The sequence below is a fragment of the Trachemys scripta genome, chromosome 1 (genome assembly GCF_013100865.1).
Source record: "Trachemys scripta elegans isolate TJP31775 chromosome 1, CAS_Tse_1.0, whole genome shotgun sequence".
NCBI classification, from domain to species: Eukaryota; Metazoa; Chordata; order Testudines; family Emydidae; genus Trachemys; species Trachemys scripta.
Genome location: NC_048298.1, coordinates 307,505,069 through 307,531,851, shown reverse-complemented (window position 1 = coordinate 307,531,851; position 26,783 = coordinate 307,505,069). Strand labels below are relative to the sequence as shown.

Below are 26,783 nucleotides of genomic sequence, written 5' to 3'. Positions count from 1 at the left end.
AAAGACAACTCTCATCCAGCACCACAGAAGACCTGGCAAACTTCACTCTACATTCTTGCCCGAAGTCTTTTTGAATTCTTAACCTGGAGTCTCCTTTGACAGACTATGCAATACCATCTTGGCTCTAGAAACTAAATTTGATTCCTGTGGCGCTTTACGGAAAAGTCTGAGACAAAATTTCGTATAGTCTTAATCAAAAATCTTTCATTTGGACAATGCCATATCCCAAACCAACAATGCAAGTGATAACGGATGGCAAGAATTTCCTTATATTCTTATTTTGATGATGCTTAGAACTTTGTTGATGAAAACCAAAACTTGTAGCCTAAAACGAGGAAAGATTTAAAATCTGTTGATCTATTACAAAACTTCATTCCAAATTTGGCAATTTTTATATATTTTGTCGACTGACATTTCAGTCTTTTTTCTGTAACTGTTTATGCTTTCCTGCATTTGTGAAAAGTATATTCAGGATTAGCCTTAAAAATTCGGAGTTTTCGGGAGTACATTTTTATTCCTGGTCTTTTTACATTATAATAATAAAATATTTTCCTTTCCTTCATAGGGTATCACAGTGCTTTACAAAAGATGGGTATTTACAAATGGAGAAGATTAGGCACAGACACGTTAAAAGCCAGATTCTGCCATCTTTACTCAAGTTGTTTTCAATGGTCTGAGTACTCACAAAACAAGGTTATACTGTCCATAAATATGGGTGGAAGAATCTCCCACTCCATGAACTGCTCATGATCACACAGTCTACTCAGGAGTAAAATACCTATTTCCTGAATTTTTAGCTCCCTGCTCTAGCCTCACTGTCCCCCTCTTCTAGACTCACTGTCACTAGAATCTAATCTGTTAAGGAAATCCCCCAGCCCTAAAGGTTTTTTAATGTCCATTGTGCAGGACTTCATAGATCTGGTCCTCACTAAGTGGAACAATGATTTTATGGAGCTGAAGTGTTTTTGTTTTAAAACAGACCTTATGTTTACCACTTATCTAGGCAAATATTTAAGTATACATATTGATCTTGAAAAAAATTTTAAACTACAACTTTTTAAACCAAAAGATATATATTAGAACCCTCAAATACTAAAACTGTAAAATGTATCCTAACTTTTTTGATTTAAGCCTTTTTGAACAGGGACTCAGTTTTCCTTCTCTCTTTGGAAAGCATTTAGCACACTTTCTGAGGCATATCATTACAATAATAGCATAAATCTGAACTACAGAATTTAATTTTCACTTTTGGTCCATTGTTCAAAATTTCAAGGAGTAAGAAAGAACACCAATGCATTAAGCTCCTCAGAAGACAACTGCAACCACCTTTATGTGCTAAATTTGTTACAGAATACTAACAAGTCTTTACTCTCCTTCCAAATTACATGTATAAAACAAAAATACAGATGATAAACTCCTTGAAAAGGTGTATGTGCGCGTATATATGTGTATATATACACACATACAATGTTTAACTGTGGGTGTATATATACATACTTATAGAGAGGACAACTTGTGTTATCTGTACAGAAACACTGGTTATTTACACTCCTTTTTCAATCAAAGGTTTTGATTAATAAATAGTATCATATTTCCTTAAGTGCCACCTGGCCTAATTAGCAATCTGTCTTTCAATGAACAATTTATCTAGGAGTAAACAGACCATCCTAACACCACATGTACTTTTAGAGTAGTGGTTCACTAAAGGGGAAGGGACAGTTGTTAGTATGGAACTTCCATGATTATGGGTATCTAAGTTCCCTGTAAGTTGTGCAGCTGGGGCCACCCAGCAGACCATCAAGTGCTGCGCAGTACAGGTGTCCCTCCCTCCCACTGCCATGTGCTGCTCCTGCCTTGGAGCTGCTCCAGGGAGCCTCCTGTTCACTGGGGGGGGCGGGGGGAGGGGGCGGTGGGAAGGTGCAGATGTCAGGGTCTCCTCCTCTCCCTTGTACGCCATCTGGGGGGGGGGAAGAGAGAGACATGACAGGGCTCAGGACAGAGGGAGCTTGTGGCAGCTGCTGCTCTGTTTGAACTTGCTGATCTACTTAAAAGGGCATTGTACTGAAAGTGGAGTCAGAGTACTTAAAGGAGCAAAAGTGTCTCTCTCTCTCTCTCTCACACACACACACACACACACACACAGTCACACTGTCTTTCACACTCACCTCTCAACACATACTTGTATTGTTGTTATTACTTCTGGATACTTCTTTCAGTGTGTTATTTTAGTTTTTTTGACTGGTCTATGCATTTCATAATTTTTATTCCTCTCTTATGCTTAAATTTAATTATTTGAGTAGAGAGTTCTAAAATGCCTAACCTATCCTTGCTGGAGTAATTACCCCTATGTTAACTTTTTTAAACTGTATATTATATCTAGGTTTCTGGTTTCTACTGGTGGCGCACATCACCTCGATATGGTGCACATAACAAAATTCATTCCGCATATGGATGGAAAAAATTAGAGGGAACACTGATGGGTACTTTCTGAGTGATATTAACTTCTGTTTTTTATGAGAAATTTCCATTCTCTCCCCCTGCCTTCCCCCCTCCCACCCCACCCCCATTATTCAAAGCACCATTCAAAATAGGCTCCTTCTCCCCCAGAGGATACTGCACCCCAAGCTCACAAAGCAGCCTGTGCTGCCTGGCTCTCCTTGGCTTCTGGGAACTAATTCAAGATAACCTCGCAAAGGAAAAAATAGGACTTGTGCCCCTTTTTGCTTCTTAATTGGGGATAAAGCAGGACTGAAAGTGTTTATTTAAAAAAAATTGCTTTTTAATTAGAAATTGAGGATCTATCTAGATTAGAAAACTATGTTGACAGGGGGAAGGGATAGCTCAGTGGTTTGAGCATTGGCCTGCTAAACCCAGGGTTTTGAGTTCAATCCTTGAGGGGGCCCACCTAGGGATCTGGGGCAAAATCAGTACTTGGTCCTGCTAGTAAAGGCAGGGGGCTGGATTTGATGACCTTTCAAGGTCCCTTCCAGTTCTAGGAGATAGGATATCTCCAAATGCTAATGAAATTACATCACCACAAGAGCCCAGAGAATTTTAGTACTGTGTTTGTTATCAATCCAACTTTAACAGCTAACCTTTTCAATAATGAAAGTCTTGATTCAACACCCTCAAAACTTCAATTAAGATATAAAGAGCTCACATTAAACATCTCTTAGAGCTCCTGCTGCTCTACTGGACCTATCCATCAAAACAAGAGAAGTTTAGATTTTACATTCCTGGTGTAAATCTTTTTATGTTTTTCGTCTTAAACAACTAAGTCTTTCAGGCCTTCTTTATATATCAAATAAACTAAGAGGGCGTACGCTCAATTTTTTTTTTTTTAAGTGTTTGCAAGCCACTTTAAAAATATATATATTTTTAAAAGCAAATGAGAATCAAACAGTTCCTGCATTTTATTCCTAGTTCCCAGGAGCTGTCAAGCACAGCTTAAGAACTAAGGAAGCAGCAGGCATGAAAAAAATCTAGCTTCATGTTCCTCACTATCATTTCAATTACTCTCAAAAATGTAAACTTATGGGGAAAAAAATCTAATTTAATAATAACCCATATTACCATATTTGTTGCTATTTAAACACAGGATAAACATCATGACAATTTGTGACAAGAGTTTCATACATACTTATTGCTTACAATGTACTAGTGACAGAAAACAACTATTTCTGAGAAATAAAATACTACTTACCTGTAAAAATAGTTATTTAAAAGCAATATTCACCTTATCCAAGCTCATGGTGTGTCCTTATGTTCAAATGTCCAGGAATGGATATTAAAGGATTTTATTCAGTAAGTTATCCTCCAGTCATTTACTTACATTTGATATAACTAACAGTGGTAGTTTAACATCATAGTAGTTGACTCTCAAGGAAAACTGGAGGATGTGTGGCAATATGGAGGATATATTACCTTCATAGAACCTCAGTTACAAACTTTTCCATTAATTCCATACTCCACAAATCCCCACTTGTGGAGGCTGCAGAGATGAAGAGCTGTCTTACCCAGTAAGAGAGAAAGCTGGACTAATTGTACCACCTGTACATGTAGAAATACAGCAAAAAATTCTTAACTTTAAAGTTACAAAATTTTAAAACAATGCAATTTTTAATACAATTAATACATTAACAATTTTCATAATGCATATGACAAAGGAGCTAATTAAATCTTTGGACCCAGATAGAGGGGGCATTAGATACTTGAGAAGAACGGTCTATCTTCTGAAGATTAAATTTAAGATATGAGATGCCATGACAGAAGATAGAAAAATTGAATTAAAAGTATACAATATATTCCCAATTGGTTCCAGGAAGAAGAAGAAGAAGAACAACAACAAAATAAATAAATAAAAAAAAAAACATTTCTCATGGTTAAAGTGCAACAGACATATAAAATGAAATTCTGGTACTATTTTTAGATGGAATACGAAATACAACCCCACTGCCATATCTTTACAAAATTTTGAAAGAGAAGAACAGCAGCAGAGCCAATTTCAAAGCCTGGCAAACACAATGTTTCTTTTCAGCAGAAATCTTAACTTTTTTTCCAGTTTAAATGCTTCTATTGCAACGGAACATGCTATTTCACAGTATATGCTGGTAATTAGTTATATATTTCTAATATGTTTTATCATACAATCAACGTGGGTAGTGCCAAGCATTTTGGACATGCAGCATCACAACCAAATTATTTATTGTATACCACAATATACCCGAAAGCCAAATTTTCAAACAGAGGTGGAAATACAGCAATTCTCAATCATATTGAAGTTCTTATAAGGATACTTTCAGCATAAATCTTTATATTCAGAACTGGTAACTTGCATATAAACAGGGCCCTACCAAATTCACAGCCATGAAAAACACACCACGGACCATGAAATCTGGTCTTTTGTGTGCTTTTATCCTATCCTATACAGATTTCCTGGGGCAGACCAGCGTCTCTCAAATTGGGGGTTCTGCCCAAAAGGGAGTTGGGGGGGGATCACAAGGTTATTTTAGGGGGGTCGCGGCATTGCACCATTACTTCTACACTGCCTTCAGAGCTCAGTGGCTGGAGAGTGGCAACTGTTGGCCAGGTGCCCAGCTCTGAAAGCAGCGCCCCACCAGCAGCAGTGCAGAAGTAAGGGTGGAAATACCATACTATGCCACCCTTACTTCTGCAATGCTGCCTTCAAAGCTGGATGGCTGGAGAGTGGCAGCTGCTAAGGGCCCAGCTCTGCAGGCAGCAGCACAGAAGTAAGGGTGGCCACAACATACCATGCCATCCTTACTTCTATGCTGCTGCTGGCAGCAGCTCTGCCTTCAGAGCTGGGCACCTGACCAGCAGCCGCCGCTCTCCAGTTGCCCAACTCTGAAGGCAGCGCCGCTGCGAGCAACAGCGTAGAAGGATAGCATTACCGCAACCCCCCCTTATAATAACCTTGTGACACCTCCCCACACAGAACTCCTTTTTGGGTCAAGACCCCTACAATTACAACACTATGAAATTTCAGATTTAAATAGCTGAAATAATTAAATTTACTATTTTTAAAATCCTATGACCATGAAATTGACCAAAATGGACTGTGAATTTGGTAGGGACCTACATATAAAATAATGTTGCAGACTGAAAGGACGTGTACCTGTTTGGGGAAGTAAAAATATTTTACTTGCAAATTATATTTCTCTGACAGGTTTCAGGTCAGTCCATACATACACCACCTTTATCTACACCACATGCTGTAAAGCCGAAAGAAGCACCAATGACGTAGCAAATTTTACTGGCACAAAGCCAGGCACCATCCCATCTCTCCCTAAATTTCCAACAACCCCTGCCATACAGATTAGAAGATCATTATTAACTACTCAAATTGAGAGAGAAGGGCGTATAACACAAGTCTCAGCAAACGAGGAAGCAAATTATACAAACGAAACTAAAACAGAAGAAGGTTTTAATTTATTCACTAGACAAAAATGCAATATATCAAACTGAACGGACTATATGGTAAGCAAAAACTATACCAAAATAGAGGTGAATACTTAAAAAAAAAAAAAAAAAAAAGTAAGTTGATCATTTGGACTAATCCAAATGAAGTGAAATACTACTTACAATTTAAAAATGACATCCTCACTGACTCAGACCAGTCTATACAATCTTTCTTAAGCGTGAAATCAGCACATTTCATCCAAACATCTGAAGTAGCTTTACAAAGGAGAGGTTAAGTATTGAGATCTCTGCTCTGATTGCTGATGCTTACAGGCCTGCTTTAACAAATTCCATGTATGCATTGGAGCCAAACTTACTGTATATACTCGATCATAAGCCTTTTTGTTTATAAGCCAACCCCCCCAAGATGGATAAGTAAAAATGGTAAATTTTTATAACCTGTTCATAAGCCGACCCTATAATTCAGGGGTCAGCAAACTTTGGCTCCCAGGCCATCAGGATAAGCTGCTGATGGGCCGAGATGGTTTGTTTACCTCGAGCGTCCACAGACACGGAGGTAAACCTAAGTAAACAAAATGCCCCGGCGCGCCAGCTGCTTACCCTGATGGGCCAGGACAGCAACTGGTGGGGAAATTTTTTGGGGGGGAGAAGCTGGGAGTCAGGGGAGTAACCCCTATGACCACCCCCCACATGATCCCACCCCTAGCCCGGAAGCCCCACACTCTCCCCATCCCATCCCTTCCCACCTTACCTGGGAAGGGCCAGGGGAAGATGTCTCTGACTTGGCTGGAGCTGCTCCGGCAGGCTGGGCGGCGCGGCCACAGCATGTTCCAGGAGGCTGGGCCAGGGGGCACGGCTGCAGTGTGCTCCAGCGGGCCACAGGCTGCTCTGGGGGGTGGGGCCCAGTGGCACGGATGCAGCCTGCTAGCCCGGGAGCTGCAGCTGCTTGGGAGGCTAGGGAGAGAGCAGCGTGGCCAGAAGCAGAGAGACTCCATCCCCGCCTCTTCTCTTCTGTCTCTGCTGGCTGTGCTGCCTCTCCTTGCTCCCTCTGTTGGGGGAGGGGCGGTGTCCCACCTCTCCCTCTTTATACCCGTCGATAAGCCGACCCCCTTCTCTGTTGCTTCCCTTTTTTACTAAAAAAATTCGGCTTATGAACGAGTATATAGGGATTCCGTTAGAAATTACTGTTAGATGTTTAAAGATATTGTATAATGTGTGTGATGTATATATATTATTGGGAGGGGGAAGGGAGCAGCTGCTCAAAATTCTTGAGTGAGTTCAGCTAAACCCAGAGGGAGACAGCCATTATGGAGGGAAGGTGAAGTTCTTTGTCCTGAGGGCTAATGGTGATAGACCTGCTTCTACTAGCTGCAGTAAGACGATAACTACAAGGAGAAGGATTCCAGCCTATTCAAAGAACTGGGCACCTGTCACTTGTTCAGCGCAGGATGGTGCAGCGACAAATACCAAAACAGCAGATCATGGTTTTAAATGCATAGGATTCGTGTCCTGCATACCGTTTGGTACAGAAGAAATCTGTATGTTTCTGTTTTTGTTTGCACAGTATTTTCTGTACTGCTGTAATAACATCATGCTTAAATTTATGAGGTGTCTTAATTAACCTGCAAACTGTCTTCCTATAATTTTTAATCTGAGCAGCTTTACTACATTGTTGTGTGTTTATTCCAAACTGGAACAACTCAGGATATGGACATCCACTACTGTCCAAATCTGCACATTTATCTTGTGTGTTACTATTTACAGTTGGGCGTTCCACTGTCAAAATAGACTGAACCCACTTGCTATTCCTGCAGTTAAATGGAATTATTGGGGTACTTGTATAATCGAACTTTAGTGGGTTACACCTGGCATTATGCAAACGTACAGAAAAACATGATCCCTGTCACGAAGAATTTACAATTAACCTAATTAAAGATATGACATAAGTGTAATACATAAACAAGGGGAAGATATCAGGACGCAAGTAATAGTGTCAATAAAGTGAGGGTAGGATTCTAATCTCTGTCATAGGCTGAGCTGAGGACCAAAATGCAGCTCTGTAAGTCTCATCCATGAAAGGCTCCACTGTCTGGATTGGTCTTTGTTAGAAAATTTTATGTTTTAACTTGGAGCACTCAAGTCAGATGACAATACTGAACAGAACATATCCTGATCTATATTGATTACCAAGATGCATTCAGCAACATGTTCTCTAATCCAAGTGCTAGAACCCAAATGCTGTGTTCTAGCATAAAATTCTATAATGTAGGCCCTTTTAGCTTACAAGACAGCTGTTGATCTCACTGAGTGACCCTTAACACTACAGTGGGCACCTTCCAAAAACAAGCTTCTTTAAATTGCAGACTTCAACCCATTTGGTTGACGGCCTTTGGAAGCTTTAAAACTATTTCTGGATTCATCGAGCCAGTCAGCCATTCATCTGAACACTTAAGAAAAAGAACTAGTACACAAACTTGCTTTGTTTTTCTTAATAATCATGTAAAAGTCTGCTAGAAGAAAAGAACAGCTCACTCATCTAGGGAAAACAATGGCAACTAGAACTAAATTTAAAGTGGTGCCAACAGGCTCAAAGGGAGACATGCACAGAGTTGCAAGTACTAATTTCAGTATTTTTTATGGGCGGTCTGAGATTAAAATTATCAGACCGTAAGAGCATTAGCCTCTACTGAATAACCGGTTACAGCATAAAACTTAGGTTTGTAAAGCACAGAACTGAAGCTTGAGTAATTCTCATTGTTAATCAAAACACTTTTACAAAAGGTAAAGGATTTTTACTTAAAAGGACAGCACTCACCTTGACATCAAGAGACACTCACAAAATTGTCATATAATGCAAATCCTGGTTCTCCTAAAATTTAAGTAATTTAACCCCATTGTTACTGAATAGTTAAACTTTCACATATCAAGCCTTAGTGCTGGTGTCTGTCAATCCAAGAGGAGGTCCATGTCCCAGGAAAAAAAAAAAAGATAGGAATCTGTGGGAGAGTCTACACCTGTATCTAAACAGGTAACCCAGATCTGCAAACCAGGTTTCCTTGAATTCACTGTGAAAGTTAATAATTCCATCGATGGGTGCCAAAACTGAATCCTAGAGATGTGAATATTGTCAAGAAAAGATACCATTCCCCTGGATATACTTATCCTACCTGCTAGATGGTTTATCCCTCACTCTAGATAATTAGAACTCTCAGAACAATTATAAACTTTCCTAGCCACAGAAACAGGAGACTGGATTGTTAATCTAGTCAGGAATTCTCAATCTCAAGAGAATCTGCACAGATATGATTTCTATGGCTCAGAAAGATGGACAAATCCAGCTAAAACTGAAAAGTTTCTCTCTTCTCAGCTTGAGTCAATATATATGGGGTCTTCAAAGGAAACTGATCCTCACTAATGGGAGGGAGGGGGGAGAAAAGGGCTGGGTGAATAACTAATTTTGTTCCCTTTTAAAAAATAGATTTACACTTTCTAGTGACAGACCACCTGGTCCTCATCTCTTCAAAAAAGCTTCCCTAATCTGCTGATGAAGTCCTGGAAGCAGTGTTATCCGCAGAGAAAAAAGATTTGCTGGAGCAGTTTGCTATTACAGGAGTCCAATGTTGGGAATCAGATTTTTCTGGTGGTCACTTGTGGAGAGCTTCATAACTGGCAATTTAAATTTAGTGTCCAGGATTTGAGCATTAACAGTAAGTGGTGGAATGAAACTGCATCATTTGATTCATCTGCCCCACAGAAAAGGAGGGGGCTTCATCGTTATCAGACATAAAATGGATGAAGCATTTATTTACATAAGTAAATAAAATCATGTGATAGTATAAAATGAGCATACAAACTACAATTAAGTCCAAAATTTTGTGTCAGCTGTATTTAAGGTCTCTGTTGGCATGCTAGTGCTGTCTAGGGCTCTAAACAAGATGTTTATCAACTTTTGAGTTGCATTTCCATACACAAGAAATACATTTACAAGAGTTTTTCCTTCAGTTTCTTGATTTGTCAACCATATTCAAAGAACTAAACTAGATATAAAAGTCTAGAAAAAAGGAACAGGTGAGAGAATATGCTCTGCGCCCTCTGCAAGACTCAACAGAACTGTGAGTCTGAAGAAACAACAATTGAATCGATTCACACAGTGATTTCTGCTTATTTCACTGTGATCCTGCCCACTGCATGATGCAGACAAAAGCTTAGTATGTATGGACTGACAAGTCTTCTAAATTCTATTTTATTAAATTACCTGTTTGTATGTTCTTATGAAAAAATTGAAATTGAATGTAGATTTTGTTCAAACACTGAAAATTGTAAATAATTGTAATAAACTAACAAGATTAAAATTGTATACTGTATACCTCCAAATAACCTGGGTAAGACTATTTTTGCACATATCAAAGGAAAATCAAAACTTTTTGCTCAACACTTTGTTCTAAAGCAGTGGTAGGCAAACTCTGGAACACGAGCTGATTTTCAGTTGCATTCACACTGCCCGGGTCCTGGCCACCAGTCCGGGGGGCTCTGCATTTTAATTTAATTTTAAATGAAGCTTCTTAAACATTTTAAAAACCTTATTTACTTTACATACAACAATAGTTTAGTTATGTATTATAGACTTAGAGAAAGAGACCTTCTAAAAACATTAAAATGTATTACTGGCACGCGAAACCTTAAAATAGAGTGAATAAATGAAGACTCGGCACAGCACTTCTGAAAGGTTGCCGACCCCCGTTCTAAAGAATCTAAACATTCCTACTTCATCCTGTATGAAGTGCAAGTTATAACTAAAATTCAAGTTTTTCTTTAAATGAGCACATCTGAGCCAAAGTTGGTGGCTACTATATTATTGAAAAATGACATTAATGACACGTGTTTAGGAGCCGAATATAAGATTAGAAATCAGTTCCCAACCTTTACAAAATACTATCTGAGCAGGGGAAAAAATTCTGCTTGATTTGTTTTTGAAAGTTTTCCTACCACAAATCAGGATGCTGGAATTCTCTTACTAACCTATTCCAGACATTCCCAAATTGTGTACATAACCTTGTTTGAAGTGGTACACTGGAACAGGGTGGTCTATCCCCTTTAAGGGGAAGTGAGGCCCAAGGCCAGCCAAACCCTGTTCCATTACATAGCCCCTTTAAGGAAAAAGATATTCAGGAGAGCAGCAGACTGAGGCATGGGAGCCAGGTGTCAGATAGCTACCTCCTTAATACCATAAAACCCAGTTATTAAGTGACTTCCAAGAAGATTGAGGAGAGGGTAGACAGCTTGGAGAGCAGAACTGCAGGGGAGCACTAAGTCAGGAGAGAGACTCCTTGATAGGGGAACCAGAACCAGACAGGAAGCTGGTAGGCTGGGGAAGCCTGCCTGAATCACCACCCAAACCTATGACATGGCCAAACTGTGGCTCGTGAGCAGCATGTGGTTCTTTTACAGTTAAAGTTTGGCTCCCAGAGCCCCCCCATGTACCCCCTCCCCATTCTCCACCTACAAGACTGAGCAGGGGGGAGCTAGGGGCTTCTGCCCTGCAGTGGAGTGGTAAGACTAGGGGCTTTTTCCCTGTGGTGGGACTAAGGGCTTTAACCCAGCGGGGCAGAGAGAGAGAGTGTGAGTGTGTGTGTGTGTGTGTGTGTCAGTCATTGGGGAAAAAACCCCACACTCTGGCATGCACCGCTCAGTGGGACAGACTGTGCGTGTCTTGCGGCTCTCCAACTTCTGAAGATTATTGTATGTGACTCGGAGGGTCAGTAAGTTTGGCCACTCCTGCCAGAGAGGACAACTGTGGGGGCCTGAGACAAGGAGTGTCAATCCAAGGACCAAGGGAGGTTCTGTGGAAAAGGCGGTAACCTAGATACTAGTGGACTGGGGAAACCTGCTTGAATCCTGGTATAATCCAGTGAAGGAGGGCTATGGAATCCCTTAAGCAAGAGGGAGGAATTGTGAGTCCAGGGACCAGGGCAAGAGGAAATCTGTGGGAAACTCTCCACAGAAGCCTAGGGCTGCAGTAGAATTGGCAGAAATCTCTGGTTCAAAGAACTGGATGGGAACCAAGAACAAGGGTGATAGGAGCTGAAGCTGCCTGATTCCCAGGTAAAGCATCCCCCACCACCACCTCTCTGCTCCTCCCTTCTTAGCCCTCCTTGGACTCCCCACATACCCACCATCAGAGCCTTCCCTGCACTCCAACCAAAATAACTACACTCAGTCTAACCTCTGACTTCAAAAAATTCTCCCATTGTGCATCAGGACAAAAATTAAAGCTTTTGAAGTTTTTCACAAAAACAAACGGAAGAGAGACAAATCCCAGAATAGCCAATAGCCTGGTGTTAAAGGCACTCATCTAAACAAGGCAGAGCAGGGAACTGAACCAGTGTCTCCCACATCCCAGGAGAGTGCCCTGACCACCAAGTTATTCAGGGATGGGTGAGAGTCTGGTTTTTACCAGAAATTCCATTTTGAACCCGAGAAACCTTTTTCCAACAGAAGTTTCGTCAAAGCAGGTAGGTTCCTGCAAAATTTCAATTTCAACAAACTGGCATTTTCCGACAAAAAATGTTTTGTCAAAAAATTCCTGACCAACTGTCCTCTAACTCTCCCACCCGCAGCTAACCCTCCTTCTCTTCTAATTTTTTTCCCAGGCAGATCTCCACCAGCCAAATTCAAAAATTTGTTTTAGTACGAGTTTGTGAATATTCAAGTAAACCTATTAAGGCCAAAAATAAATTTGCACAAAAGGAATAAAATTGCATGTGGTACTTCAAATATAATATATATATTTTAAAATAAGGAGGTATGTCAACCACTGATCTTAGCAGGTGTGGGAAACCTCTAAGAAATTGCAGGCTAATTATTGACTCCATCTTGAATATATGGAATGTGGGAATAAACCTTTGGCAGAGGGGAATAGAGTCTACAACAGACAGGTCCTGGTGATAGGAACTTCAGAAGCACCCAGTTCTAAAGAAAAGGCTCAGACTGGAGTTCATAGTGTTATTTTGGAATTACATTTTTGTTAATAAAAGCAGACTCTCTCTATGAACATGCAGCTTTTCCGTGTAGCTGGGTGGTGACTTTACCTGCTTTACACCCTTCCCACTGCAGAAACAATGAGAAAAGGAGAGAAACAGGTTAAGAATTTCAGACAGTACCCTCCCATACTAATACTCAAAAAATGTTTATTTTCATTAATATAGCTGCTCTCCGCAAAACTGGAAGACAACTTTCATACAGCTTTGCGAAACAATATATATGAAAAATATAAAATGTTTTATAAACATGGCTAAACACAAATAGACATTTTGCTGTAACAAGTGGGATCTGCACTATGCATGCCTTGTTTTCCTACTGTAAGAAAATGCAATACCTGCACCATTTACAGGCTTTAATTATTTTGTAGTCTGAAAACAGATGTTTTGTTTCTGAAAATAAAGCTGATGTATTTTTAATGTCTGTTTAATAGCTGTTGCAGAATTGTGTCCATTACCATCTATGGGCTGCAGTATATATTTCAGTGGGAGTTTTGCACATGGAGGAAGTGTAAGGGCAAAAAAAATAAGTGCTTTCCCTACAGCGTGCATCACCACCATTTTTTTGAAAGAAAACTTTTTAATGGTATTGCCAAACCAATTTAACACAGTTACAAAGAAATGCAGAAATATGTCACACATTTTAAAAAAACATTTGCCCTATCCCCAACCTACAGGACTTTATTACGGGAAATAACTTGATCCACCACTGAATAAAAAGCCACACAGGGAAGTATCACAGTCATGACTTTTGTTCATTTAGTTTTATCAGTTTCATTTAGTCAAATTTGTCTTTTCAGAACCCGGTTTTACATTAAAAGACCTATAAAAGCTATTAAAGTGTCAAAAACAACTTATTACATGCATTCGTATGTATACTGGATTACAATGAGAAAATTTCTAAGTGAAACACTTCAATAAATTTTTTATAAAGCAGTTCGTTTAATTTACAGCAGTTTATGCTGAGGAACAGAGACTATATTCATGGACTACTGGGATGAGTCAGGGTCTGAAAAGCACACTAAGTTGACCAAATTATTATAGAAACTAATTGGCATTTATTGATAGTAGACAGCTCACTATCATACCACTGGTTTGAACAGACATATTCAGTTGACCTTGTTTACTTATTTATGTGGCACAAGAGACAATTTCTTCAAAAGACAACAAAAGGTTAAGAGAAGAAAAGAATATTAGTTTTATCACAAGTGCCCAATCCTGTATTCAAAATTCTCAAAGTTAGCACGGCCTTTAGATGTACAAGGAAATCAGAATGATTGAAGTGCAGTTCTAGTCACTGTCTTTTTTTTTTTTTTTTTTTTTAAATAAGGGCCAGGGTGTGTAACCTGACCAATCCTGGTTTTCATATTTAGGGGCCCTCAACTGACCCTCTGCTTTTCTATCTCATCACAAGTAGAACTCATGCTTATTACTAGTGTTTATTTGTACATGAGCATGAGACAGGGCCAGCCACAACAGCAGCACCTTCAAGAGAGAAAAGAAATAGGGAAACAAGTTCTTTCCCTACTCTCAGTTTTGGAATGGAGTTGGAAGGAAAAAATCCTTAAAAACACTCACCACCATTTGCTTGTGGGGGAGAGGGAAAGAGGAGAGGATTGCACTATAAGTTCTTTTTCTCTGTTTTGCTCCCAGCTCTTTTAGGGCTTCTGCATTTTGAAGCTACTAGAGACTTTTCTATTCAAGCAACCTCTGCTGTGGCAGACACCTTACTCTGAAGCCTATGAAACACAGGTAGAAGCCCCACTGTTCAGGTAAGAAAACAAATGGGAAGTCAACTAAACAGCTACAATTAACAATTTTTTAAAAAACCAAGGGATAAAATTCTTAGAAGAGTAAATGCCTTAGGAGCCTAAATCTCATTGACTTTCTATGACACTTCGGTTAAATGCCTCTGTCAATTTGAAAACGGAACTTGGGATAAAATTTTCAAAAACACCGAAGTCTATACCAAAATTTCCTCTTTTAAAGATCAGTACATAGATCTTAAGTGTGATGGCCCTGTTCAATCCTTGTAACTAGTGTTTTATCAGGTTACAATACTCCATTTGATCTTATTATATACACTTTATTTTATGTTGCTGCTGCAGAACCACATCTCTAAGAACACAATTCCTGCATTTTCTGCCTATTTTTGGTAGACCTGCCCAGAAAGCGCAATATTTTTGTTAGTACTGGTTCAGAATGATGATCTCCACGTCTCCCACCCAAATGGAGGAAAGTGAATTAAAAGAACAGATTCTAAGCACTGAAACGAACATTTGGGGAAATGGTTTTGATACACATGCACACAACGTTCACTTTAGCATCCAACGGAGTGGTTTTTAAACATTATGCAATTTGAATAGCTTTACTAAGTATAACTTTTGAAGTTATTTGTGCTCGAGAGTAAGAAATATCACATTAAAAGGCAAATAATTATGTGGCTAGTAAATAAAATGCTGCATTTGTTATCCACTGTAGAAAAGTTCCCCTTCTAGCAAGGAACAGTATTTATGCAAAGTGATAGTTGTCTGAAGAGATTAAGTAGGAAAAAGGTAACAATTTCCAAACTAAATTAGAACAAAACTCGACAACTGAAAATTGTATAGAATTTATATATTGATCTTTGAGCTATAAAGGCAGACTTCTGTGAGCGCCAACCTTTAAACATTAAGAAAACAGAATCCTAAACAGCATAAAAAAGGGATTTAAGGGTAACTGTCGCTGCATTACAGGTAACAATAATTACCGAAGAAAATCCTTAAACATCCCTCGGAAAAAGTCGTCTATTAAGGCAGAGAGCAAGCAGATTCCTAAATTTTGTAAATTCAATATTACCACTTTGAGGAAGCAGGCCGAATCAACCTTTCAAAGACTTCAAACAGCTTAAATTAGAAACTTTTGTTGTTTGGCTTATATTTTTGTCAGTTAAAAATAAAACTGAGAAACACTGACTAGTAACTGAATCAAATGCAATTAGTAGAGTATATTAAAAAATAGCAATCAAACTCTTTTCAAAGTAAGTGCTCTTTTCAAAATTAGTCAAACATATTGAAAATCAAAGTTTAAGAGAGTTAAAAAATAATTAAAGATATGGAAAGTAACCTTAATGAATGAAGATAGCCTGATATAAGATCCTTGCATGAAGGGTTCCAATTCTGGTAATCATTACACTTACCATTAGGTCCTTCTTTAAAACTGAACAGTGAAAAGGATAGGATATAAGTGAAGGAAGCTTATATTTTCAAAGCTTTTAAGAAACAAAAACAAATATTAGAAACAATTACTAATTTCTTTCCATATACAAAAGTGGTATTAGAGTGTATGATCTTCTAAGGATTAAAGAAACATGCCATAATTAGAGTTTGCTGGCAAAGATTGGATACAGTGAAAACCATCCATGAATATATTCATATATTATAGAAATTACTGTTTCAACCATGATAATCAAAGTTTGAGGCTTCAAATACAGAAGTAAACATTCTCAATATTGATAAAAGGGCAGTCTAATGCTAAGACAAATTAGCAGATCAAGTCTGCTTACAATCAACAAGTCTGAGCTAGAAACTGATCACTAAAAGGGAATATGATCATAGAAAAAAATCCTATTCATTAATCTGATGGCAGAAATTCATTAGATACACCACTTCTCAATATCCTGAAATTAGCTGTTCATCTTTCTGATTTAGTCCAAAACCAGATGTTTTTAATAAAGAAGCTCTCGTTCGCACTTTAAAATTACTGTCACTTATAGTTATCTATAGATGTACTGTAATGTACATATATGAAATTGGTTTCATCTGCTACATTCAAAAGTAAAAGTTGTGTAAGTATAATATGGATTCCTTCCATTAGAAACCACTGTTAGAGGAAAAGTTCTATAATCACGTAAATTACTGTATTTTAATTTTTGCACAGCTTTAAAAATGCTATTGGAATGAAAGCCAACTTATCACTACAATACTAGAATCATTAAACCTGACCTGAAAACCATGAGATAGTTAAATAGTAGTATTTGGAATCTGCCATTTCAAGTTCACATGACATATCCCAATTTAAAATAAATAAATTTATATGCAACCATTTTTAGTGTAACTCATACCAGTTTTAGCAGATTCATACTTGTATGTATATTTTGAAATAGTCATACAATTTCCTGCGGCAGCACTGTTTCAGGCGATCACAAATTACTCAAAGTGGAACTCAATGGAACATTTATATAAGTTTATCCGAAAAGAGTTTACAGTAAGTACACCACCACTTTGCTCCCCAAAAAAGGCATCCTGACCACTTCAATGTGTGAAGCAGCATAAATTATTAACAGAAATTAAAATACTTTCCACTAAAACCATCCTTTTCCCTTCTCGTGCTATATTTTTGTGTTTGTTCAGGACATCAGCTTTAACAGAGGGTCAAATTTCAGTGAAATGACAGGATCTGACATTCACATTCATACAGCCTTAAAGAGGATAGGTAAAACACATGCTGTATGTAAAAGATTATATGCTATAGGTCTTTAGACACTAATGTGAACTAGAGAGTAAAATTTGGCATTTCAAATACAGTCTCAAGATCAATCATAAAATACTTAATCCCTATATTTAAATATAATTATGTAAGTTTTATAATACATAAATCCTATATAACCCTATGTTAAAAACTACACACGAAGGGGCAATAGCAATATTTTCACCTTCCAGACTTCTGAAATCTTTTTCTTCTATCGCTTCCCTCACCCACAACATGCACAATGCTTACACATTTTCTTTTTCACAATGCAAGCACATATGGAAATGAAGGAAAAAATCTGAAATATTTTCTGCAGCAAGCTTTTTAGAGAGGTATAATCAAATATAGATCTGACCAAAACCTCTAATAGCACTTCTCAATGCCACACAGAAAACTATAACCCATGCCTTTTTTTGCTCCAATCCTACCACCACCACCCTGGGGAAAAAAGTGAAAAAAGGGGGTTCTGCTTGGAATAGCAAACGTGGTTTTGTATAGTTTTGCTAAAGAACCTCCTGAGATGTCTCAGAACGTGCATGTTGTCTTCTCTTCAACCTTAATAGCTAGTGCGATGGTGCTGAATATTTAACAATGATATTCTTTCTCCAAAATGTGAAATCATTGAGGAACGTGCTAAAAACAACCCAAAGCTAAGGCCTTGTCTATACATAAATTGTACTGCTTTAAATATACTGGATATTTAAAGTGGCACAAGCCCCATAATGCAGATGCAGATATATCAGAATAAAGATGATTTATATGTGCATACCTTATTCCCCTTCCCAAAGAGAATAGCTATAACTTAACAACATTACAACTGTGTCCACACTAGGTGTACTAATTTAACTATTTCTGTAGAAAAGTCACCCCTCACCCAACTGAAAGATCAGTACAATAATTGTCCATAGACCAGACCTAAGAGTCTAAAATTGTCTAAAACTCTCCCACTCTCTCATGATGTCATCATTTCACTAGTGCTCCAGACATCAGTATCTTCCAAATGTGATGGAGTATACAAACTCCATATTGGGCCAGAAGGGGTAAAAAGACAGGACTGGGCACAGGTTTCCACGCCCCTCCAGAGCATGCTCCAACTAGAGAAAGGACTGAAAAGGGAACAACCCAGCTCAGGAGGGAGGCAGACAGACCTACTCTGAAGGCTCCTGACAAGGGAGCTGGAGAAGACTCCCAGAGGGAATAAGATTGTGTGCAGATCCCTGCGAGGGATGATAGTTTGGTTGCCTTTTCTTTTTCTTTTCACTTTATACTGGACTGGGGGGGGGGGGGGGGGGGGGCGGGAGAAAAGCAGAAGATAGGAAGTGACCCACAAAAGGTAACTTGGAGGGCACCTTTGTGGGCCACATACTATTGACTCTCTTAGGGCCCCTAGGTCAGAGCCCAGTGGAGTGGGCAGGCCCAGGCCCCCTACTATTGCCGCTACTACAGGAGGAATCCAAGCCATGTGCCCACCTCTCTGCACCTCTAATTAAAAGAGGGCCTGAACTGTAAGATCTACCCACTGGGTGGTGACACTAATGCGCTAACCACTAGGCCACCTAACCCAGTTCATGAAAACGGATATGCGCCCTTTTTTCTTTGCAGGTTATCTTTAGACCTAATTTAGAAAATATTCTCCTTTTTCCACCCACAGTGATAGAATCAAGATGGGCTGTAATCTTAGGATTTGTCTACAGACAAACTTTTACCAATTTAGTTAAACCATGCAAGCCACTGTGTAAACACTTATTTCTGTTTAAAAGTGGCTTATTTTCCCTGACAGACTTAATCTAAAACAAAATAAACCACTCAAACTAAAGTAAGAGAGTTCATACAGGGGTTTGCACCACTTTAAACTTAAGTGATTTAAAATTAATGCCTTTAATAAAACCAGTGCAACTCTCGATGTAGACATGACCTTTGCTATTATCTATATTTCCATTCATAAGGGAAACACTGTCATCTGATCTTGGAAAATAGTAGAAGTGTGTTTAAATTGTGGGATTATACAGGAGATAATACTTCCTGAATGTACAAAATATATGAATATCTAAAAACCTTCACTTGGTTAAAATTCTGAATAACTGACTTGGAGGAAAACCATGGGGGATAAAATGAGACCATACTATTGATCACTGTGGTCTCTCTGCTACAGAAATAAGAGCATTCACAGGAAAGTAGTTCAAGTAGCCCGGAGAGGAAGACATTTCAATCTGGTCATTCTTGAAAATACAGGAAAAGAACCAAAGGTTCTTCTGCACTTCAGATTTTAATCAAATAGAATTCTACTTACATTGTCCAAGAAATTTGGTTTAAATCCTCCTTCCTGCTGTCGTCTCAGTTCTTCCTGTTCTCTCTGCCGTAGCATCTCTTCTTCACGACGTCGATGTTCTTCTTCATGTCTAAAAGTATTCATAAACTTGTGTAAATTATGTTCATGACCTCTTCATACATGTGTTTCAATAGACTTTTAGGGCAAACCTGAATGAATTTCAAGTTAATTAAAAAAAATTTCTTATAGCTTAAATCAGTGGTCCCCAACCTTTTTCGTCTGGCGTGGAGGACCGTGGCGGCAGACGAGCATCCGCCAAAATGCCGCCGACAAGCAGCAACGTCAATAGGGGTCGCCGCCAAAATGCTGCCGACAAGCAGTATCATCCAGAGGTGTCGCTGCCGAAATGCCGCTGATTGGCGGCATTTCAGCGGCGACACCTCTGGATGATGATGCTTGTCGGCGGCATTTTGGCGGATGCTTGTATGCCGGCCAGTAAGCGGGCGCACTTAGATGCCCCGGTGAGCGCCATGGTGCCCGCGGGCACCGCGTTGGGGACCCCTGGCTTAAATTATATAGCAACATAACATTTTACTACTAGTCCTCCACTCCATCTTTTGGGCTTTGACATTTCACTGAAGTATTTTGGCACACACCTGGTATATACCTAACAGCATTATAGGGGTGTTCTCTGCTTGCCATGGTTATGATAGTTTAAGCCTGGATAACTGAGAATTTTTTTAACAACATTAAAAACTACAATTTATCAATAGCTCCTGCAATTTGTTTTTTGCATTCTGGTACATATTTCACTGCAGTAAATTATTTTGAAATGCAAAATTAAGCAATAGGAGCATCAGAAAACAGTTCTCCCAAAAGGCATTGGTAAACTCAATTCAAGTAACTAAGCCCCTTCTCCAATTTTATTGAATCTTAGTGCATTAATAAAATATCCACGTTTGTAAAAATAGATCTTAAAAAAGAATGTTTATTTTAGTATTCAGAGACAGATGTCACAGAGCACACAGATGCATATGAGAAAGTTATAACTGGGTAATTATTGCAGAAAAATCTCTATCATAAATTAAAGAGACTGCATCATTTTGTATTATAATTTTGATCTAACTGAAGAACAGTGCCCCAAAATGGGTCAAATTCAACTTCATATAGTCAAATGCACCTCCTACATAATCTTAAAAGAAACTGGCACAAGGAATGTAGAAAATAAATTAATATAATCCTACGTTATTTAGACTGAACGCAGCTGACCATAAGAAATAATAAACCCACAGAATTATTAAACATACCACTTTCTAATTGGTGTAAGCCCTCTGTTTCATATTCTGTTTATTTTTAAGTATATCTGGATTGAAACATCATATATTTATATTCTTCTGCACCTGCAGAAAAGCATTATTGTTGCATTCTTTAAAAAAAAAAAATGCTTGCACTAGATTTCATAATCAGTCCCTCTAAACTAGAATACCTACATTCATTCACTTAGACCTAGAATATCAGTTACATATTTAGAATGTTTAGCACATTGCTGGATCAATACCAAATAAAACAAAATACCTCAATTGTATTTGCTTGCGTTTCTGTAGCTCTTGATTTCTAAGTTCTTCCAAACGTCTCAGCTCTTCCTGGCGCCTCATGAGATCTGCAAAACGTTAGATATTATATAAGACCCTTAATTATTCTTTTTTACTTCAGTGGTTGCAAGTGTTCCATTGTCAGTAGTGGAATGCACATAGCAAAATGTTCACTACCCACGGTGGATAAAAATCAATGATTTTTAAAAAAGAATAAAAATCAGATTTTTTTTAATTTAAATTGGAATTTTTTGAGAAAATGCTTTTTGAGGAAAAAAACCTATCTAAAGATAGTTTTAATTAAGATACATTATAGCTCAAAGATATTCTTATTATGGAACAGGGATTATAAATTCTAATTCTATAGTATGAGACAATATATTCATGTAATGTTTAAGAAGTTTTGTAAATGAGTTCCAATAGTTCATGGATTAGGAACCCAATCTTATGGAGTTCCAAGCGTTTCTGTATAGATTATTTAGGTTCATCTTTCTATCTACCCAATGGGACTCAGTGCTCAGTCTAGAAGATACCTTCAGAGAGGCTTAGTTTTGCAGTTCTCAAACCATGAATTTGTGTGTCCAGAGATCACAGGCTTGTTAACATCAAAAATGTTTTAAAACAAATAAATAATACATAGAGGTGAGAAATAACAGACCTCAACCCTATTGTCCCTCTGCAAATTTGTGTACACAGAGTCAATCCCTCCCCTCTCTCTAAAAGTGCAAAGTTTCAGAAAGTTCAATGAGTAGAAGATTGTTGGGGGCAGAATAGATCTGGACAAGGAGAAGTCTGGAGATAAATGTGAGAAGGGAGGGACAGGCAGTAAAATAAAAGCGAAACTGTTTGAGCAGCATATTCCAGAAGTCTTGAGGTCTGAGTGTAGCCTTCACTGATTTGAGATCTACTATACCATTCTCTCACTAGAAGGGAAAACCTATAATGGCAGCAGACCGTAAGAGAGACCCAGTTTGGGAATAAAAAACATTCTAGAAATATATGTTTGCTGATGATGTTTTAAAGAAAGTCACACCCATGAAGTGGTGGAAGTCCCTTAAGCACTTGGATTCAGAGACTGTTGAAGTGATAATCTCACTTTTAACAGCAGTAGCTTCTTCTGCCAGTGTAGAAAGAATATTTTCTTCCTTTGGACTAATTCATTCCAAATTGAGAAATCATTTGGGACCTGAAAAAGCAGGAAAGCTTGTTTTTCTTTTCCAGATTATGAACAAACAGGAAAATGAAGGTGAAGATGACTGAGTTAGCTGCAGAAGTCAGTATTTTAAGTTTCTCATGTTGACCTGGCTGATATCGTGGATTTATTTATTTTTAGATATTTCATTTAAACTATTTTAGTTAAAAACAATTTTAACAAAAACAAACCTGATTTTAAAAAACTTGAATGTTTAACTAAATTCAAAAATTCATATGCTTGTTTTGTTAAAATATCATATATTTGCTGTTGAAGAAAAAAATCCAGAATACATAACATCGTTGTTTTAGTTAAATAAAACAATGTAAATGTCTGGTGATGTTCTCCTCCTAATACAGCATGTCAAGAAAATCCTCCAAATATTAATGATTAACCTGTTGAATTGGAGATAGTTCACCTCCCAATGACTTCATAAATATCTGCTTCAATTACCTTTAATAAATGAAATAACCAATCATTCATTTTCTGATATAGCTGTAAAACTAATCTGAAAAGTTTTCAAAATAAATCACTTTAAAAACGTATAGTGTATACCTTCTAAAAATGAAACCTACATCTCTCTCTGAATTGTGAAGAATATGCATTAAGGTTATAAAAACCAACAAGAATGCACTTTTATGTAGAAATCCATGATTAAATCAAGTCTTCCTGACTAGTGATTTAAATGATTTAAATCAATTTGATTTAAATCAAATCCACCCTATCAGCACTATTACAAAGTGATTTCATTTTTAAATTAGAAAATTACCATTCTATTACTTAATCTGAATGTGATTAAGGAATGAACTACTAACTCATATCAAAATGGTCAATGCATTTAACTAATGTCATTTACCTTTACAGTCAAGAGCACATAGGATACTGGACTAAATGGACCATGGGTCTTATCCAATACAGCAATTCCTGTCTGCAGCAGTAGCCAGCATTAGATAGTTCAAAGGAACATACAAGAACCCAAAACAGGCAGATGTAAAGTAACTGGCCCTCAATGAAGGACTCATCTTAATCCCGAACAGAGAATGATTTAAAACCTGAGGTTTTATCTCCCTTACAGTACTCTTTTAGTTCATCATCATGTTCCTCATTAACTACAACTCTGGATACTCTTGTTCATATAAATATCCAGTCCTTTCCTAATACAAAGTAGTCTTGGACTCAACAACATCCTGTGGCAATGAGTTCCATGGTCTAATTACACAGTGTGTGAAAAATCATTCCCTTTTATCGGTTTTGAATTTGAAACTTTCAATTTCACTGAATGTCCCCTCCCTTGCCTTCTTCTTGTGCTATGAGAGAATATAAACTCTCAATCTACCTTATCTATTCCATTCATTAGCGGAAATATGTTGAAAGTGTATAAATTAAACAATCTGCCTTTTCAATTCCTCCTCATGTGAGTTTTTCCATGCCCCTAATCATTCTCAATGCACTTCTCAGAACTCATTTTAATTCTGCAACATTCATCTGAGATGAGGAGACCAGTACTTCATGCAGTATTTCAGATGAGGCCTGACCATGAATTTATATGANTGAGGAGACCAGTACTTCATGCAGTATTTCAGATGAGGCCTGACCATGAATTTATATGACATGTTTTTCTCATATTTACTATTCCTTTTCTTAATGTTCAAAGTGCAATAGATATTTTTTTATTTTAAAAAGAGAGGTGCTTGATCGACTTTTTAAAAAACATCCTCATCAAGCATAGTATATAGCCGATCTGCGACTTCTAGTAACAAATATCCCCAATGACCAGTCATGGGACGCTAGATGGGAAGGGCTCTGAGTTACTACAGAGAATTCTTTCTGGGAGTCTTGCCAAAATGCTCAGGATCCAACTGACTGCCATATTTGAGGTCAGGAAGGGATTTTCCCCCAGGTCAGATTGGTAGAGACCCTGGGTTGTTGGGTTTTTTTGCCCTACTCTGTCGCATGAGGCATAGGTCACTTGCAAGTTTAAACTAATATAAAGGCTGGATTCTCAGTAACTTAAATCATGATTTGTAGACTTCAGTAACTCACACAGAGGTTATGAGTCTTACTAAAGGAGTGGGTGGGTGGCCTGCAACATACAGGCGATCAGACTAGATGATCATTTTAAAGAATCCTTATTGAGGTTGCAGGAACAAACCATCCCGATGTGTAGAAAGAATAGTAAATATGGCAAGCGAACAGCTTGGCTTAACAGTGAAATTCTTGCTGATCTTAAACACAAAAAGGAAGCTTAAGAAGTGGAAGATTGGACAAATGACCAGAGAGGGGTATAAAAATATTGCTCAGGCATGCAGGAGTGAAACCAGGAAGGCCAAATCACACTTGGAGTTGCAGCTAGCAAGAGATGTTAAGAGTAACAAGAAGGGTTTCTTCAGGTATGTTAGCAACAAGAAGAAAGCCAAGGAAAGTGTGGGCCCCTTACTGAATGAGGGAGGCAGCCTAGAGACAGAGGATGTGGAAAAAGCTAATGTACTCAATGCTTTTTTTGCCTCTGTCTTCACGAACAAGGTCAGCTCCCAAACTACTGCACTGGGCAGCACAGCATGGGGAGGAGGTGACCAGCCCTCTGTGGAGAAAGAAGTGGTTCAGGACTATTTAGAAAAGCTGGACAAGCATAAGTAAATGGGGCTGGATGCGCTGCATCCGAGGGTGCGAAACGAGTTGGCAAAAGTGATTGCAGAGCCATTGGTCATTATCTTTGAAAACTTATAGAGATTAGGGGAGGTCCCGGATGACTGGAAAAAGACTAATGTAGTGCCCATCTTTAAAAAAGGGAAGGAGGAGGATCCGGGGAACTACAGGTCAGTCAGCCTCACCTCAGTCCATGAAAAATTCATGGAGCAGGTCCTCAAGGAATCAATTCTGAAGCACTTAGAGGAGAGCAAAGTGATCAGGAACAGTCAGCATGAATTCACCAAGGGGAAATCATGCCTGACTAACCTAATTGCCTTCTACGACGAGATAACTCGCTCTGTGAATTAGGGGAAAGCAGCGGACATGTTATTCCTTGACTTTAGCAAAGCTTTTGATACGGTTTCCCACAGTATTCTTGCCAGCAAGTTAAAGAAGTATGGGCTGGATGAATGGACTATAAGGTGGACAGAAAGCTGGCTAGATCATCGGGGTCAACGGCTAGTGATCAATGGCTCCATGTCTAGTTGGCAGCCGGTATCAAGGGTTGGTCCTGGGGCCAGTTTTGTTCAATATCTTCATTAATGATCTAGAGGATGGTGTGGACTGCACCCTCAGCAAGTTTGCAGATAACACTAAACTGGGAGGAGTGGTAGATACGCTGGAGGACAGGGATAGGATACAGAGGGACCTAGACAAATTAGAGGATTGGGCCAAAAGAAATCTGATGAGGTTCAACAAGGACAAGTGCAGAGTCCTGCACTTAGGACGGAAGAATCCCATGCATTGCTACAGACTAGGGACCGAATGGCTAGGCAGCAGTTCTGCAGAAAAGGACCTAGGGGTTACAGTGGATGAGAAGCTGGATATGAGTCAACAGTGTGCCCTTGTTGCCAAGAAGGCTAACGGCATTTTGGGCTGTATAAGTAGGGGCATTGCCAGCAGATAGAGGGATGTGATCATTCCCCTCTATTCGACATTGGTGAGGCCTCATCTGGAGTCCTATGTCCAGTTTTGGGCCCCACACTACAAGAAGGATGTGGAAAAATTGGAAAGAGTCCACCGAAGGGCAACAAAAGTGATTAGGGGGCTGGAGCACATGACTTATGAGGAGAGGCTGAGGGAACTGGGATTGTTTAATCTGCAGAAGAGAAGAATATGAGGAGATTTTATAGCTGCTTTCAACTACCTGAAAGGGGGTTCCAAAGAGAATGGATCTAGACTGTTCTCAGTGGTAGCAGATGACAGAACAAGGAGTAGTGGTCTCAAGTTGCAGTGGGGGAGGTTTAGGATGGATATTAGGAAAAACTTTTTCACTAGGAGGGTGGTGAAAAACTGGAATGGGTTGCCTAGGGAGGTGGTGGAATCTCCATCCTTAGAGGTTTTTAAGGTCAGGCTTGACAAAGCCCTGGCTGGGATGATTTAGTTGGGGATTGGTCCTGCTTTGAGCAAGGGGTTGGACTAGATGACCTCCTGAGATCCCTTCTAACCCTGATATTCTATGATCATGGTGGTCCCTTCTGGCCTTAAAGTCAATAAGATATGTTGTGGAGAGAGTTGATAAACCAACCTGCCTTAGACAAAGGAATCTGGATTTG

General features: G+C 38.7%; 1 protein-coding gene across 3 annotated transcripts in view; it reads right to left on the bottom strand.

Annotated features, from left to right (window-relative positions):
• The window catches only part of PSPC1 (paraspeckle component 1), an 88,151-nt gene that overhangs the window by 46,323 nt on the left and 15,045 nt on the right, over positions 1–26,783 (bottom strand). For all 3 annotated transcript variants that reach the window (XM_034758803.1, XM_034758802.1, XM_034758800.1), the window contains exons 5-6: positions 21,331–21,415; positions 19,777–19,885 (exon numbers count right to left, since the gene is read on the bottom strand). In XM_034758803.1, the coding sequence (XP_034614694.1) occupies positions 19,777–19,885; positions 21,331–21,415 (194 nt within the window). The remainder of the gene's footprint in view (positions 1–19,776; positions 19,886–21,330; positions 21,416–26,783) is intronic.